Genomic DNA, 19,096 nt, shown 5'->3' with positions numbered 1-19,096 from the left:
TCAAATCCGTTCAGTAGTTTTGGCGTGAAAGAGTAACAGTCAGACAGACAGACACAGTTACTTTCGCATTTATAATATTAGTAAGGATATTAGTAAGGATTAAATGATTTATGGCTAACAATATTTGTAACTGATATTAATGAAAGTCCTTGCATTAACACAAAAAAATAATGTATAATTTCATAGTTTCAATTATTTTGGACCTACTCTACGTGGTCACAGAAACACTGACCCTTGAATTCATGGAACGAACTGAAGTTTACAATATTGCTTGCAAGCGTCATCATCATCGTGATACTCGATTTTTGACTTTCTGTCTAACACAAAGAGTCGAATTGTAAGTATCATGAAAACACTTGCAAGCCCCTTGTAAACTGACAGTTCAGTTCGGGGTGAGAACATACTTAAAACATGGCAAAATTATATGACCCCTATTTTAGTGCCGAGGGGTTAAAAAGTAAATCCCGTGATCCCGCGGGTCTCATTCAGTGTACGGAGAAAGGTATTACAGCAGATTCATTAAGCGTTCTCCGCTTCTGGTATAATGGCTTTAACCTCCACCCGGCCTTTGAGGTAAATGAATCGACTTTATATAATGGTATCAGATTATAAATAGAAAACGTGCTCGGTTATTTACATTTTTAGCGTACCTACGTGTAGTTTGGTTGTACATAATACGTAGGTTTTCAGTAGGCAATTTCTACCCCAACGGTATTTTATGAACATGCGTTGTTAGAACAGTATTATACTCGTTAAAATGTGATGATGTGGCAAAGACAAAGAGGCAAACGTAGCGTGGGACACCCTCCGGTCTGTTAGATCTGCTACTGCTGGCTAAAAACTGCATTATGCAGGTTGGGCCTAACAGTGGATGTAGGTAGCCTTAGTACAATAATCTATAGCACATGCTGAGCTGGTGCCTTTTTGGCGCTCTGGATAGCAACCGTTTTTGCTATTCTTTCTTCTGTATATTTTTAGTTGTTGTCAGTGTGTGAAATAAATGTCTCTTTATCTGTAATTGTTTGGTTACTCTGTTAAAATGCCCGACGACCAAATCGAATACTTCCAGAAGTTTCCCCAACCCATTGTTTTCCCCATCGTAATGTAGCACTCTCTAATTTTCCAATTACATCCATACCACGGCGGCACAGTTCGTGCTACCCTATAATTTCCCCTTAATTACGGCATGTCTTCACGTTGGCAACACTGGGGCTAACCAACAATGGCTGGCGCTTCCTCGCATGTAATTTTGATGCCACACAACTGAAGTATGACCTCAATGCAGTTGTAACAAGGGCTTTCACGGAAATGTCGTGTAGTATCCATGCTAGAGGTTATATATCTGACGTTGTCTAATGTAGTTCTAGAATGTGCATGTGGTTTAGTTTGTAATTGAAGTTGATGTGTTGCTCCGGTTTCGGCTACCCGCTTTGCATTAGCAGCTCAGAAGATTCACATCACTATATCTACCAGTATCGTTTTAGAAGGAAAGTAATCCGGCATCGTAGTCCAGCTTATAAGAAATTTGCAAAATGACAAAATGATACACGAATTTCGACTCCAACGAGTAGGATGAACGTCATTACATAAATAAACATTGATAAACTATAGTAGTACCGATTAATTAGTTTTCCTTTCCTGTGGAAATTTCGGCATATTCTAAATACCAACCTTCCAAGTTATAATACTATTATCACATGGGCAGTAAGCCACTGACACTAAGCTTACTGATCATCCTTTCACCACTATGACATATCCTAGTCTAGTTCTCGTGTTTTCACCGATGTACGGTAAGAAGATTTGTGGACTTTACTGTACACAACAGTTAAATGCGTCACACTTACAGAGATAAAATAAGTATCTTTATACTTTCTTTGCACCGATAGTGTGATTATCATGATAAAACATTGAATAACAGGTACGTATCTTGATTATCAAATTGTAAACACAGAGATAATGCTGGTCGTTTGCCGTATTCATCTTGAAACTGCTTATATACCTAAAATTACATATCACATCATGAAATATGTATATCATGGAATATGATTTTATTATGAGATTTTGAAAAGATAAGTTTCCTTCTAACCGATTCCGAAAAAAGGAGGAGGTTCTCAATTCATCGTATGTATGTTTTTTGGTTGGTATTTTCTTAAACTATCCTCTCTTTGACGATAATGTTTGTAAATCGGCGTTTCCTGAAAGTATGAGCGTGCAATACTACAGTGTATATTCAAGAATATAATGTCCGTATTGTATAATTTAATGTGATTATTCCATCCGCGGACCGCAAACATTGTGACGTGAGCGCATTGTGTAACATGAATGTGACATATCAATTGCTACGAGTCGTCTGCTGCAGGAGAATGGTGCAGAATGTTCGATGGAGACCTGATGGAAGAAACGCTGATAATATTATTATCATCATCATCATTGGCCACAGCATCTATATAGATGATTGTTGCAGCGCTCGTGGGTTATGAGTTATTATATTATTATATTATAACCAATACCGCATAAGCACACTTCAGGATGAAACCGTGCAATTCGGGGTTACAACCAGCATTAGCAATGACAATCCTCATAAATAAATTAATAAAAATAAAATAAATAATTGCTAATGTACGTGCTTCTAGCGAAAACTATCATGAAACTTTTGACAGATAACAGAAGAAACCGTAATATTTTTTCGTTAATTGCAAAACCCGTACTAAAGGCTCAAGAATGACGTATGAACAGCTCCCTAAAAATAAAAGTCCGACGCACCCTGAAAACTAATACCGAATCTTTGTTTGTCTTTTAATAAGTGTTAATTTGAATTTTAAGTACATTTTCGACATTGCAGCTAACTGCTTGAACTTGATAATCGTGTTTTAAATAAACGAACCGGTTCAAGTCAATTAGATTCTTATCCGGTATAATGTTAAATGGCCGTTTAGGGACCAAACTATTTGTGTAGTACGCGGTTCTATAAAATTATAGATTTGAGGTCAATGAAAAGACGTACACACAGAATATATATATATATATATATATATATATATATATATATATATATATATACATATACACACAGAATATATATATATATATATATATATATATATATATATATATATATATATATATATTCTTCTTTTCTTAGTGAGTCGGTGACAAACACTAGACCTGTGCAGCGATCACAGGATTCGATACTATTTTCGAATATACACAAACATATGTATGGAAAAAGAACGGTATCGCCAGCTGTCACTGTCAAAATGCAAGGCAAGTTTGACAGTTCCAAAAGTGACATTTGATTTTTTCCATTATGTTAGTGTAGTTTCGAAAATAGTATCGAATCCTGTGATCGCTGCACAGGTCTAGGGTTTAGTCACCGTGGTGTAAGAATCAGCCAGACAGATTAGCCTCAGTCGCTGACTACGCAAGGTACGTTTATTTAAAGTAAGCGTCCGATTATCAGAATCGTACGTGTCGCACCAAACGGTTTGTTATACGGATGTATGGAGAAACGGCGTCGGCAATGCCGATGTAGTGGAAGCACTTGTGTGAATTTCTATATGGATGCGATTAAGTATATAAGATAAAAAAAATGTACACCCTTTAGGGTAGAATATAGTTTTAAGCAACATGTACCTATTGTAACACCATACCTACACCTATATTCAACAAATAAATAATTTTGATTTAGGTCCATTGCGTACGATGCCAAAAGGTGGGCACTTATCTTTATAGGGAGCAATTATTAATACGTCACTCGGAAGGACCCTTTTAAATATATACACTTTGTATATTTCTCTTATGCATACTAAATAAATAAAATCAATCACACATAAAATATAGTGAATAGATACATAGACAGAATTTCTTTATTTATAATTTATACCTACATATCAATTTAATACTTACCTACTGACCTTAACTGGCCTCGAGTCAACGATACTCAAACTCAATATTTTCCTAAAGTTATAATGAGGTATAATTAGTTAACGATTAGTTAAAGCACTAATTGACAATTATGAAATATTGTTATTCTAATTAAGTTTAAGGGTCCGCTTATCTTTTTAGTTTCGTAATCGCCGGCATCGAAAAAATATACTCAGCACTTATAAATGTACTTTTTAGTAAACGAAGATATACTCTTCTCACCTCTGACAAAGTTGGAAAATAAGTGCTAAAATCAACCACTAAGTTTAAATTATTTATTAATCTTCTTATTAGCGTGTCAAAGGTAGGTACAGATGATACATCAATCAGGAAGCTTAGGAATCTTCATGTCCCCACACATATTTATTTATAAGAATGGAATAGTCTTTATTTGCCTATGACTATAAGTACGGACGACATACATCACCAATTCATCATAGTATACATACCCACGTTTTTATCACACTTCTCTCACCGAGCGATAAACTCCGACCTTACAGCCAAGAAAATTAATAGCCAATGTAAATAGTGAAGTGGATTGGCTTACCTTATCGATGCCATGTTGCTTTTCGCACGTTAACCGCCCATTCATCATAGCACGGCCGCTGAATTCTTATTAGCTACGATCGTTTATGACCCTTGTGTTTAACCTAATACGGTGTGTATTCTATCGATTGGTTTGGCCGGCTGGCAAACAAAAGCACGGTTATGTTGAATGTTTTGAGTTACAAGCACTCGCGCTTCGCGTGATTCGCGTGATTCGCTGTAGCGTTCACCCGCGTCACTTAGGTAGGTATTTCTGAAAATCATTCACTAATCCCTAGTATTGTATTGTTACGTCGCGTACCATTGTAACCGGTAACCTTGCAACGCGAGCCCGTATTGAAACACGAGCCAGTGCAAATAAGTCTGTTGACAATACGCTAAGATTGCCAAGGCCTCATTTGGAATGAGATAATTGTTATTTACACCACGTGAGCGCGTTTGTTTGCAGTAATAGACAATATTTCGGAAAGCAACCCGCTCCGTGCATGTCGAGTGTTGTAGACGTTCCGGCGCCAATATTTGAACGGTCAGGATATTTTTAGCTGACTGCAGCGCTGAGCGTAAATATAGTGTAAAATAACGGTTCGTGAAATTTTTGAAATAGGAATTCCGACAGTCTACTATTTACCGTATACATTCCAGCAGACAAACCCTTCCTTCATTGCATGTAGACCCGTTCTCCAGCAGTGGGGACGTGATGGGTTGTGATGATGATGATCCCAGCAGAAATCCACTATCTCTCACCGTGTACTAAAGTAGCTTTTCTTTCATTCCAGGAGCATAAGTCCCGCTGGCCCCACCATGCTGCGGCCGGAGTCCCCGCTCGCTGACCACCGCAGCCTGCTGCCGCGGCGCCTGCTGCCGGCCAAGGCGCAGGTGGCCCCCGCCGACAAGCGCCGCAACCGCCGCTCCCTCGAACTCAACCCCCCGTCGGAACACGCCTACGACTTCACCCCCAAACTACTCATCTCCAAAACCACCGACTCACTCAACACGGAATGCCCGAGAAAGGTCATCCATAAACAAGACTCCACGGACAGTCTTAAACGAGCGCTCCTCTCCAAAGATGAAAAGAAACCCGTCATCGTCAAACAGGACGCGAAAGCGCAAGTCTCCAAACAGGACTCCACGGAGAGTCTTAAAAGGTCGCTGCTATCGCGGCAAGAGTCCAACGACAGCGTCAAAAGAAAAGACGAGCACAAAAGGCTGCAGAAGCAGGACTCGAATGAGAGTGTGAAAAAGTGTGAGGGGAATAAAAAGGGGTTGCTAGAGACGGACTTCGATGAGGGTTGCAAGCGGATCTACGAGCGGAGGTCGGGATGCGCGCGGCCGACGCTGCCCCCGGTGGCGGAACGCGCCCCCCGCGGCCCCCACTCGCCCCCCGCCGGCGGCACCCGGACCCCCGTGGCGGCTGTAGCGGAGGGCGTGGTGCGGTGGGGCAGCGGCCTGCTCTACGCCAAGGAGGAGCCGAGATTGAAGACAGCCACCAGCTGGTACGGCTATGGGACCCTGCCGTCCGATAGCGAAAAGGTGAGGAGATGTTTCATGACACTTTAATGAAGTCTTTCGTATTCTTATCTTATCTGATTAAATTTAAATACTAAGATTATTTCAGGTAATTTATCATGTTCTTGAAAATTTGGACTGTCTAAAGATTGGGTGTTACGTAAAAATAATCATGATCCAATAATTCAGACGCGGATTGAATGGCCATATCCACATTCGAATCGGTATCGTGTGGCATTCAGTGCACGACACTTCGTGGGTGGTTGTTTGTGGTACATTTATACTGTTATACATATGTAGTGTATATGTCGGTACACATGTTGTTTTTCAATTACACATCAATGTCTTCACATTCTATTTGAGTGTTGAGCATAATTTGTTTTCAAATGCCTCTCTGTCGCGTGGGGTGGGTCTGACGCCTGTCGATACATGAAGAACATTCTAGGGGTAGTGTAATCTAATTATTTTCAAGCCATGTAGCGTTGTCATGCCGTTTATTGGGTTATTCCGAAACGATGTTAGACTTCATGTAATAGGTATAACGATCGTCGTGTGCTAGTCAAAACTAAGGCTGTATGTTGGCTGATAGGTAAATCGATGTAAACAATAGTAACTAATGGATCGCTGAGTAAGCTCAATACCAAAAATTATACCTACAAGGTAGAATTATTCAGATAATTGGCTAACCATGAAAATAGACCTAGGCCTGTACAGAGTACAATAAATAATTTATAAGCAGAACAATCTCGCAACAATACAAAGAGTGATGGAGATGGCACAAGCCATGTTTTGATATGCGATCCACGTCGTGGTATATGGAGGGTAACTACACTTACTGGACATGGATAGATCTTGGGTATTATGTTCTATAGTACTGCTGTGTCTGTGTATGATCGAATTGTTTAGCGAGGATATGTATTCTACTTCAAGTCAAACTTTATTCGTCTAGTCAAGATTGTCTGAATCTTGGTTTCATCCAGAAAGAGTAGAAATCAATGTCATGAATTTATATTATAACTAGCTGTTCCCGCGCGCTTCGCTTCGCCTTTAAAAGTTTTCCTGTGGGAATTCCGGGATAAAAAGTAGCCTATGTTCTTTCGCAGGGTCTAGACCATATGTATACCAAATTTCATTCAAATCCGTTCAGTAGTTTTGGCGTGAAAGAGTAACAGACAGACACAGTTACTTTCGCATTTATAATATTAGTTAGGATATTAGTTAGGATGATTATCGTAGCACACGGGGTGGTCGAAATTCTGAGGCAATTGATAGTTTCGGCTCTTGGAAATTACATTATATCTAACTGATGTTAATAATGATTTCATGCGACTCCAAAGGACGGGTATTGGCTGTCGTAGCGGCTTGCCAAATCGAGCTCTCGTCCGCTATTATTATTCACGTGCGTTGTCGAAGTCATTTGAATTCACCCACTGCTCGTTCTATGCTCAGAATCAATATGTCACAACCCATAATGAATAACAATTTAATGTTTATCTCACTTGTTTTCGATGCTACAGAACAGGAAAACGTTATCCTTTACTGTTGGCAGTCGACAACTGTGATAGCTACGGGTATAATAATTTAGCCAACTAGATATGCGTTAAGCCTATGACTAATCTAATAGTTTCTAACCACGGATAGTTAAAAGTTGACTTTATGACGTTGACTTGTTGATCTCATCAGTTGAAAAGTTGCTTTCCATAGTAACAATGATGAATAAGCTTCATGAATATTCAAGATTCAATTACATCATCATGTTCAAATTTATGTTGCCATGTTGTTGTAGCTTTCCTGGAAATTGTTGTCGTAAGTTACGTTTACTTCCAGAGTGGTTATGTATAAATTAACTATTGTCTTCATAAATTGTTGCTATGTAGGTATATTCGATGGTAAACAAAGATTTCAGCTATCGATCGCTAAGGTCTGTCTCGGTCCATTGAACAGCTGATTCGCCGGAGAGCTCTCCGATCAAGGAAGTCCGTGCGGATACGGAAACGATGGCTTTCGTTCCAATTTCAAATTGTAATTGGACGCCACAGCTTTTTTTTCGGTTGCCAGGAAGAGTGTGGCGTGCGGTATACATAACGTGACCATTTATTTTTTTTGTCAAAGCGGGACGCCTGCTGAATTTCATATCCCTCAAAAGTACATATAGGAATTATCTTTCTTATCTTCTTATCTTTTCGCTCAGTTTGCTCAGTGCATCAATTGAAAGTTCAATCCCTACGATGAAAGAGTGAAATGTGAAAGAGATGCATGAATGGGGAATGACCATTTTTGTTATATTTATGTATCTAAAGTAACTAATCTTGTAAAGTTGGTATATTTAGAATTTTATAAATATACCAGACGGGTACCCTACATAAATCCGAATTACGAATATGAAAACAACGATTTTTTGAATTATGAATTTCATAGTTCTAGTAAAGTTTTAAGTTTCCGAATAACGAAACTTACGAAAAGTTGATAAACGAAATTTCAAACAAGAGATTTATTAAAATTACCAAAGTAAATTTTTCGAATGTTATAATTTCGATGTTTTAAATGTACGATTTTTTATTATATCGAATTGTTTGAATAACGAATCCCGAAGTTTTAATATTCCGAAAACACAAATCCCCGAATGTAACTTAGTTACATTTTAATACTTTTTTGCTTCGCTGCGCTCCTCTTTGTTTTTCGATATCTATGCGCACCTAACACCTTTAGGTTTTGGTTCTAAAGTTTTTGAAACGTTCATTTTATTTTTGATAAAATCACGAATTATCAAATTTTTGGTCCGGATTTGATATTTTCGTGATTATAATAAATCTGTATTTATTTAAGTAGGTTATCGTATTTTTTAACGTTCGTGTATTTAACAATCGTAATAACAAACCTTTGTGATTATTATTATATCTATTCGATTTTTATAAATTGATATTAAAAAATCGTTATTGCAATATTTTGTAAATTAGGTTCATACATATTCGGTGCTTCAAATTCGGAAAAAAGTTTTTCTAAATTTTTGGGTGTTCTCATACCAGACACTACGAAATTTTTAAACATCATAAGGTGCAGGTTGGTAATGCCGAATGGACAACATTTCAAAAAATAAAAGCTGCTATAAATCGAAAACCATTTCGAGATTTAGCTCTAAAGGCCACAAAAAAAATGTTTTTGTATTTTTTGGATGTATCATTTTCGAGAAAATCATAAAATAGTAAAAAAGTGTTGATGACGTCATGCATCAGGTGCGATGCATTTTGATGATCAAAGCCTATAGATTTAAAAACAAAGTAACTGTCACTTTCATTTTTGATTGACGTTGACGTTTTATCGTGACGTTGTTGTTTATTTGGGTAATTTTCATTAATTCTGTTCTGACACTTTCTGACTATTTTTTTTATTTATTATTAAGAGATGACCTCTATATAATATGTCCCAGAGCATGCCACCGCCTACACAGCTGAAAAAATGCTTCTGCTTATTTTTTTACATGATAAGTACCTACTTTCCATCATCAGATATATCAAGGTCATTTGAAAATGACCCATTTGTTGGTTGGCATGTAAACAAAGTTTAAATGTCACTTGTCAGTGTCATTTATGTTTTTTTTCGAGACTCAGGCAATAGACAAAAATAAAAATTGAGCTTAATATGTGACGTCACTTCCGTTTTTAAAATAATTAACTTTAAAGTTAAAAATAACATGCAAAAATTTATGTATATACAAAATAAAAAAATACGGGTCCACTAATTTTCTATAAACTTTCCGAATAACTAATAAAAATATAGGGTAAAGAAAATGAAATGTTGTCCATTTCGGGTAATTCCGATTTTTGCCGATTTCTTCCAAACGCAGTCATACTTTGAACCGTAGAACCATTCACCTTGATGGCAACTTAATCTGCTACCTCGCTTGGGTTGACTCAGGGCGCTAGGACCGAGCGTGCGTGTAAAAACGTAAAATTAGTAAAAAAGTACAAATTTCCGGATTTTTGATTTTTCGGAATTACCCGCACATCTGTAATTAAGAAATCAGTTAAGTTACTTAACAATTTAATACAGATTACTTTGATGATTGTCACTGAACGAAGTTACTCGCGGAGTTTCGGTGTAACTCGGACTCATATTACTCCCTATAGTCTATGTAAGTAAGTGATAAGAAGATAAAAAGTTGTCTCAAGTGATTAAAAGAAAGAAAGGAAATATGGAATGAAATTTCAAAATGTAGGTAATTTGAATTATCGTTTGGTCAGCTTATGAAAGCGGGACATTTTTGCCCTCGCGGGGGACAGCGGGACGGACAGCTTGAAAACGGGACTGTCCCGCCCAAAGCGGGACGTATGGTCACGTTAGGTATACAATGTGAGCTATCGAGTCACCGAGTCAGTCGGCGACTAACCGCCGCCAGTGATGGACGTGCGCAGGAGTGTGTCGCTCAATAGATTCGGAATTCCACAGCGTTGCCGGCGCGACAACGGTGTTTGTGTGATATTTTTGATGTTCAACAGCCTTAGCTGGTGCAGTGTCTTTGAGTGTGTGCGTTCCTCTTGAGAGTTTGTGATAAGTGTACAGATACCGGCAGCAGTGACCTCTGGATCACAGAATTATCTGTGCTGATAGTGCTAGTTATCGAAGATGCCCAACGAAGTTAGGCGTTCAAGGGTAAGGCACTAAGGTCACTGACTGGGATTGTTATGTTAATTCCATATAACACATCTGGCCATTACGTCAAATTATCTTTTCGTGTGTGACATTGAAAGGTTCATTGACAACGTTACCATCTTGTTGTGTTAAAGTTTCCATTTTACTGGTAATTTTTGTATTTGAGAGGCCTTGTCCCAAAAAAGGTGTAATGTTTTTGACAGGCGTGGGTACTTAGTTGTTTTGTGATTTATTATAAAGGCTTATTCACACTCGCGTGCTACTGGTTATCACTGTCATTAGTCGGTATTTTTGTTTTTATATTATGTACACTTTACCATGCGGTACGTTTTTCGCTACTGCCCCAAAGGGTAAAATATTGCATGAGCCTGAATATGCCTTAATATTTGTAATTTTACTCTGAACTGACTATACAGTTCAGTAGGTATGCGGTGTTTGTTTTTGTAGGTACTTAGCTGTTGAATCACAGATAACCTAGCTCACGTTGACACTCACTGGTATTATGTTGTTGTATCTTTTGAATTACTTATACGATTCTCGTTAATAAACATACAATGACAGGCAACATAGGTTATTGAGTGTTATTTCTTTTTAAGATTTTCACTTGTTTCCTATCTGATTAACTGATTCAAACTGTAATCTTATTCTTGTTCTGTTATGATTTAGGACAAAAAATGATCACGGAAGACTGAAAATTTAATAAAGATCAGGCAGTTAAAGGATAATACCCATAGCCTTTTACATTCAAAGGAAAGAAACTTACAAAAAAATATTATCAGTTTATGTCACTGGAGAACTCTTCATCCATGTCAGTGGCATCCTCTTTCCGAGTTGACATCATCGCTTAGCTGTGTCATGGAAATGCCTTTCATATTCTCACTGTCCCTTTGGTTCTCAATAAGTTATCCTAAACGGGTCCTTTCACCGTTTCAACGGTAAACCGGAGGTCTTAAGGAGCTTTACAGTTATCAACTGCATGATGTAAGGGTATTTCTGTCGTCAACTCAAATATAAGGACACGGGAGATTGAAAAATTGGTAAACAATAACAATGCTTGTTTAACTCCCGAAGAAAAAATAAATAGAAATGGATGTATTGCACTTTCCAAAGATATAAATAATATTACTGATTATGTTATCTGAGGTTTTGATTGTTGGGGTTTCCAACTTGGCAAGGTAATAAGGTTATTGCCAAATCTGCTTTCGATGATTCGATTATCGTGCGGTAACAACCAGGAAAGTTGGGAGACAGAGTCTGACATGAGTTTTCGAAAGTTGAAGAGTTTCACCTCAACAATAGCTCATTACTCATTATTGTTTTGGAATTTTTACGTAATTTTTAACAACACGACCGTTGGACCCTTATCAATCACGTTTGTGCCAATCGCTTCGTGACTTTTCTTTCATACATTTGATCTTTGTTCTTTTCCGTTCGATTGAGCGATTGTTCTTGCTATAAGTAAAAGTAATGACTCTTTTCTTGTCAGTTGTGTCGTTATTTCTGTTGGGATGTCTAGACGTGTTTGACGAATCTTTCGTTCGTTCTATCTTTATAAAAAATAATAATTAGGTATTGTGAAACAGGAGCTATTTGCAAAAGTGTGTTTCTATTTGAGACCGTAAATTAGCCATAGCTTTCATGGTTTCAATGTCATCATCTAATTGGTAAATTGTTCTTAAGTTTAGTATACATAATACCTACTTGTACCACCATAAATAATAATAACATCCTTTATTATTACCTCTATGTGTGTGACTCAGTCATCTTTTCACCTTGAAACGAATTCTCGACTAATCTAAATATTAATTTCCATATTTAACTCTAAATTATTATTTATACTCAATTTGTTGCTGGATTAAATAATTATTTATGTTTTCATTGTCATCGTTATTATCTAATCTTCATTGTGGACGCGATGAGATTTTTGTTCGACTTAATTCTATTATTATTGTTAAGTTCAGCTCAGATTTCTAAGTAATAAAAAAATTCTAATAATAATTTTGACTGCCATTCAAATTGCTGGCCCGCAATAGTGAAATTACATACATACATATTATGCTTTGGTCACTTATTTTTTTTTGTATCGTTATGTACAAGTAATATTATACATGAAATAAAGTATGTTCGATCATCTAACAAGGCCTATAGCAAGAAGTGGATCGTGATGATAGTATACTATGAGCAGTTAGGTAGTAGGTACGTTATCGCAATAGTTGATACCACAATACATACTTGAGTTGTTATAAGTACTCGTACGACTTTTAACACGTACAGTCAGCGACTGCCATCGGTCGTACCTTGAATACTAATGTAACATTTTTGCATTCTAAATTGTTTTGAAACGGTCTTGTGTATTAGTCCTTAGTTACTTTCATCTGATTTTCCTTGAGCTTCTCCAATCGTGTGAATGTACTATGCGATCTTTACTTATACTTAATTTCATCAGCTCAGCTCAACCCTAAAATTTACTGCATTGAGATCAAAACCTTTAAACATATTTAAACGGGTGTTTAGCACGGAACCAGACAGACAGTATTTTTAAAGCGTTAATCTTGTGGTTGTGAATTTATTGCAACTGAGCATCACCGGTATACCACTATGGTATCAACCATTGTTGAAATAACCATTACTACCCGTACATATAAAGTTAGAAACTTACATTGCTAAAGTTCAAATGGCTGAGAACTTTGATATCTACCGGCGTCGGCCAAGTTAGTCCGAGATACTTACTAGCCTCTAGCTAGCACTATTATGTACTATATTTGACTGCATGTAGATGGTGTATAGTGGGCTGAGCGGTGCACCGGCTAAGCAAGCAGTTTTGATTCTGGGCCTGGGTAGATATTTTTTATTAAACGGAGAATGTTATCCCCACTAGGATTATTCTCGAATAATAAGGGGTCTGTTACTGTTTTTCATAGGTATCTCATACCTGGGAAGAAACCAATATAGACGGTCGAATGGTGTAGTGGTTAGTGACCCTGACTGCTATGCCGAAGGTCCCGGGTTCGATTCCCGGCTGGGGCAGATATTTGTTGAAAAACAGATATTTGTACTCGGGTCTTGGGTGTTGATATTTATCTATCTAGTATGTATCTATCTATGTATTTGTGGAGATATATCAGCTGTCCGACACCCATAACACAGGTTCTGCCTAGCTTGGGGTCGGATGGCCGTGTGTGAGATGTCCCCACATATTTATTTATTTATTTAATATCTGACCAAGTATTCGAATCTGGGACACCTTATCTTAAACAACACCAGATACAACATAACTGTCTTCTTCCTCCTCGTTACTTCCATAATTCTACCCGCTTTATCCACTTAACTGTTACTTAATTACGAGATCCTCTTTTCTGAATTAAAAGGAATGAAAACAAATGACGGCGACGCCTCTTTGTTTATGCTTTTCACGATTAAGAGCAAGAAGGTCAAGCGCATTCGCGTTTTTATATTACGAATACTTTTTATAACTCGATTTGTCCAGATAACGGTACAGCGGGGTAAAGTGCAGTAAAGTAGGTAGCCGTTTTCATATGTGGGGACATCTCACACACACGGCTAGCTGACCCCTAACTAGGCGGTGTCTGTAATATGTGGAGCGGATAGCTGATGGATCTACACAAATAGATACATATCATAATTAACACCCCGAGTGCAAATATCTGTCGTTAAACCAAATATCTGCCCCGGCCGGGAATCGAACCAGGAACCTTCGGCTTAGCAGTCAGGGTCATTAACCACTCAGTTGTCAAGTCTGTATTATGTATAAGCAGAAGGATAAGTAACTAATAATAATATTTGCGAGTCATGTTCATGCATGCGTGAGACGCTGTGGGTGTATAACTGTGAATACTGACACACATTTCACTAATCTGCACCCACACTGTGGCTTTATGCGATCATCATCCGGTTTTTTAATTTGCAGCAACCGTTTGAAAATATTTTTGCACAGATTAAGTGGATAATGTGTATTAAGCACTAAGTTTAGCTTGCTGTCGGTTTCACAATTTAGAATATTTAAGTTAGACAGAACTTGGATATGACATGCAGCGGTGTAACTGAATTATCTTTGACCAGGACGTAAGTTCATGTCAGGGTAGATTTACTCAAATGAGAAACTGCTCAGCGCCGTTGATTCTATTTCGATATTATCCAGCTTTTTGTTATGGAGAGAAGCCCATAAAATACATTGACAGAAAAATTTATTCCGCTAATTTCAGACCGACAAAACAATTTTATTTTTCATGGAATCCAGTCAAAAGCTGTAGGGCCAACTAGCTTGTCTACTTTGTCTAGGTTCTAAAAATAGCATCAGGAATTAACATGACGTTTTGAAAAAACGTATTCAAACGGAAGTTATTTTTTTTAAAATGTGTGTTGATAGTATACTGATCACCCCTATTGGCTTATTATACCATTTTTACAACTTCCTGTATATTATTGTATTATATTAGATATTTTGAAACTATGATACCTTATTACCCATGACTAGCATCATATTATTATTAATCATTACTATTATTTTGGAATTTAACCTACCAATACTATAGTTTATGTAAGGTTTAGGTTAGATTAAACATTAAAATTAGAATACTAATTTAATAACTATGTAGGTATGTATAACTAAGTCCAGTAAATAACTAAAGTAATCTTAGCCATCTTGAGGGCAACAACCGGCTATTCTGTCCAGCAATTATGTTGCACTTTACGATTCAACCACAAATGTTTTGTGACGGATAGCAGATAGTAATCACTCGTACATACCTCCGAATACTACGTTCACTTTCAATGGTCTTTGCAACTTGCTTTCGTCCATTCACTTTCGTCCAAGGTTGCATGTGTCAGCATATTTGGACGGCTATTCACTTGAACATTTATAAATAAAATATAAGTATTGTGATTTTGTAGATAATAACATGTAACGTCGGCAATGTTCCGAGCAGCAGTCTCGAAGGAAAGAATAAGCCAGATGATTGCCGACCTCCGATAGGAGATGGTACCCAAAGAAGAAGAAGAACGTCGGCAAAAGAGATATGTATGCTACTCCAGCGAATTTGACTTGTTGAGCTTAGGAAGGGAGTTTAATTAGACCTTGGTAAATGCAATACAAAGGTGCCAGGGGTAACAATGCCTATTTACTTAATGTAAACCAACAGTGGAAAGGTCTTGGTAATGGACAACCTAATTTTTTATCCTTTACACGGTTTTCTATTTCGGTACCCGGGGGAAAGTTTAGCAAGGTTGATTATGTTTGAAGGCACTCCTTCTTAATAATAGTGACTGAAACGTTTCTATAGCAATCGTGAGATAGTATGAAATGATATTTGTACCTAAGTTATAGACATGCATATAAAAGTCATGTGTTAATAACAGGAATTCTAAAAGTCTTGTCATGTCCATTTTTCATAGTCTTTGTCACAAAAAAAATACCTAAGGACTTATGGTATTGGATCCTACGATATGTTAGCATATTATATCATATTAAATGTACAACCCGCGGTACCGCGGGCTAGTAATAGTGTGTGAATTATGACCGACAGGAAATGTCTATGTAATATTAAATAAAATCAAATTAAATACTATATTGCCATACAAAAAAAATATAACACAAAGACATACAGGTCTAAACTGACTTATCTAATGGTATTTTATGAATTCGAATGGCAAAAGAACAGCTCACACCACACAATATGACTTAACTATCGCTTCATTATTGCTTCGTTACCCTGAATATTCCTCCTCTGTGATAATAAGTTTACTAAGTTTCCTTTGCCGGAGAACGGGGTGCCTATTAGATTACATTTCAGCTTTGTCCTTTGAAGTTAGTAACTTTTTAAATAATAAAACTTAAATGACCTTTTCAGGATAGCTCGGAAGTCTTTATGTATTTTAGGGATGTTGATGATCTATTTTCGTTTGTGCTATTGTAGATATGGTCGTGGAACCAAAACTTCATAACGTTTCATATGATAGCAAAATTACTTAATGCGTGTGACCATTTCTACCAAAAAAATAAAGTCTGTCTTACCAAACGACGATAATCTTGCCTCTTTGTACTGTTTTATTTTTTAAGTTTTGTTTTTTTTTGTAATTTTTGTTCTTGGTGCAAATAAAGTGTTTTGTATTGTATTGTATTGTGTATCTTTGCCATCCCTGATCAATACAAACGCAATTCACCTGCGATCGCTGTGAGAAGAAGTGTCGTGCGGGGCCTTTACAGCCACAGGAAGAGATGTGGTGCGCCATCCCCCACCTAGTGCCTCTAAATATGCCGCATCTTGCACACCACCACTGATTGAATCGTCAATTTCACACTACAAATTTGCGGCCGACCCTGCATACTGTCTTTACCTACATTTTTCTATCACCTTTCCCATACTCACCCGTCATTCCGCCCACAGCTCGCCGGGCATGGCAGCGGGGCAGGCGGGCGGCGCGCCCTGGAGCTGCTGCTGGGCGGCGGGCTCAAGTCGCTGGCCCGGCCGGCGCGGCCCGTGCGGCGCGCCGCTAGTAGAGATAGCGTGCTGTCGCAGCCGCAGCCTTTGTTAGAAGGTATGTTTTTATGATTGTATATCAATACTACATTAACCCCCTTATTTTATGAATAGTTATAGAACTTTCCATCCCTTTCTGTCATCGAACAAATAGTTTTTTGACAGAGAGGGACAAAACAGTTCAATAGTGAAAACGCCCTATAACTTTTCTATGAAATATGAATAGGTCTAAGACACAAGTCATGACCAATAGCGCCAAAAGTAGGGTCGAGGTAGACGGGCAGGAAATAGGATATGTCGATGAGTATATCTACTTGGGCCAGATAGCATCCTTCGAAAACAGGCAGGACAAGGAAGTCGAAAGACGCATTACCAACGCCTGGAAGAGCTTCTGGTCCATGAAAGATCTTATGAAGGGCACTCTCCCTCTAACACTCAAACGCCAACTCATCGACATGTGTATACTGCCTGTCCTAACCTACGGTGCACAGACTTGGTCTCTGACCGAACATCAGAAGTCCAAACTCAAGGTTTGCCAAAGAGCGATGGAGCGTACTATACTTGGTGTACGAAGGATTGACCGAATCCGGAACACCACGCTACGCTCCTCGACTCGTATAACTGATGTGGGCGCACAGACTGCGAAGCTGAAGTGGGCCTGGGCAGGCCACGTCTGTCGCATGCACCCGGACCGGTGGGCAAGAATTGTCACCGAGTGGGTGCCCAATGATGGACGTCGGCGTCGTGGAAGACCCAGACGGAGATGGCGGGACGACCTCGACAAGTTTTTACCTCAATGGCCGAAGGAGGCACAGGAACTTTTCTATGAATAAGGGGTTAGTCTTTGGTAAGCTTCTTACAATCCCTAGAAGCTACCCGAAATGGTTGACTTGATACTTGAACTTTAAGTGACCCCTGCTTTCTCTAATCTCTTGCCGTCCTCGAATTCTCCACTAGTGGACGTAGGCCGCATCCACGGAGCATCACAACATTCTGTCTACTCTGTACTAAGCAATAACTCATCAATCAACTCCCTTTACTAAAGCAACTCGTAGTACCAAAGTTTTTCAGAATGACCACCTTTCCGTACCTTTTTTCTAACCCCCTGTACTAGACTTTTCTAATATAACAAAATCCTCCACAGGTCTGCGAAAATGCTCAACAGTGCTAGCGCTGACCGACAGAGAGAAGTCTCTCGAACCAATCCGCGCTCACAACCGGCTGCGGGCGCCGTCGGTCTGCTCGAGATGCTCTAGCCTGCTCTCTCTCGCCGGCGTCGGCGGCTCCAGGTGAGACAAAACATACCAGACCATCACAGACTACAGTTCCTTGAATTGATGGGTTCACTACCGGCTTCGGGCCCCGTCAGTGTGCTTGAGATGCTCTAGCCTGCTCTCTCTCGCCGGCGTCGGGGGATCAAGGTGAGACAGAACATACGAGACCATAGAAGGCTATGGTTGTAACTATTCATTCCCGATGATGATGTATCAGAACGTAGTAGGAGCAAGGGGCAAAAGAAAAGAGGTGACGAAATGTTTTCATTGCTCTCGAGGTAAAGTGATCACTACAAATACGCTGCATGGCGTGAAATACTTATTAAAGCTGCGTCCGTTGCGTTATGACGCAATGTTTTAAAGAAGATTTGCGTCAAAACTAGAGATTATGATACGCAACGGATATATTAAGATATGTAACTACAAATGTGCTCGTTTTGCACCTATGCTACATCTACAGTTAGGTGGCACAAAGTGAACATAATACCGTCAAGTATAAACACCAAGTTCATTTGAATATTTCATAGCATTACAGTAACAAGGTTTCTTCATATTCATACGCCTAAAGCAGGGGTCGGCAAGTAGTTTTAGGCAGAGTCCGGATATTGGTCGAAATTTTTTTAAAGGTCCAGAAAAAAATACAATAATTTAGTAAGTACATCTATTTATTACTAAAATTAGTGAGAATTTTTTTATCGG

At 38.4% G+C, this 19,096-nt stretch overlaps 1 protein-coding gene across 1 annotated transcript in view; it reads left to right on the top strand.

Annotated features, from left to right (window-relative positions):
* Positions 1-19,096, top strand: part of LOC105383741 — a 92,827-nt gene that overhangs the window by 15,536 nt on the left and 58,195 nt on the right. The window contains exons 3-5 of the mRNA XM_048631489.1: positions 5,247-6,000; positions 17,031-17,181; positions 18,268-18,412. Of these exons, the coding sequence (XP_048487446.1) occupies positions 5,272-6,000; positions 17,031-17,181; positions 18,268-18,412 (1,025 nt within the window). The 5' untranslated portion in view covers positions 5,247-5,271. The remainder of the gene's footprint in view (positions 1-5,246; positions 6,001-17,030; positions 17,182-18,267; positions 18,413-19,096) is intronic.

This window comes from Plutella xylostella, chromosome 29, assembly GCF_932276165.1.
Source record: "Plutella xylostella chromosome 29, ilPluXylo3.1, whole genome shotgun sequence".
Lineage (NCBI taxonomy): Eukaryota > Metazoa > Arthropoda > Insecta > Lepidoptera > Plutellidae > Plutella > Plutella xylostella.
Note: the sequence above shows the minus strand (reverse complement) of the source record. Positions and strands in the feature narration are given on the sequence as shown.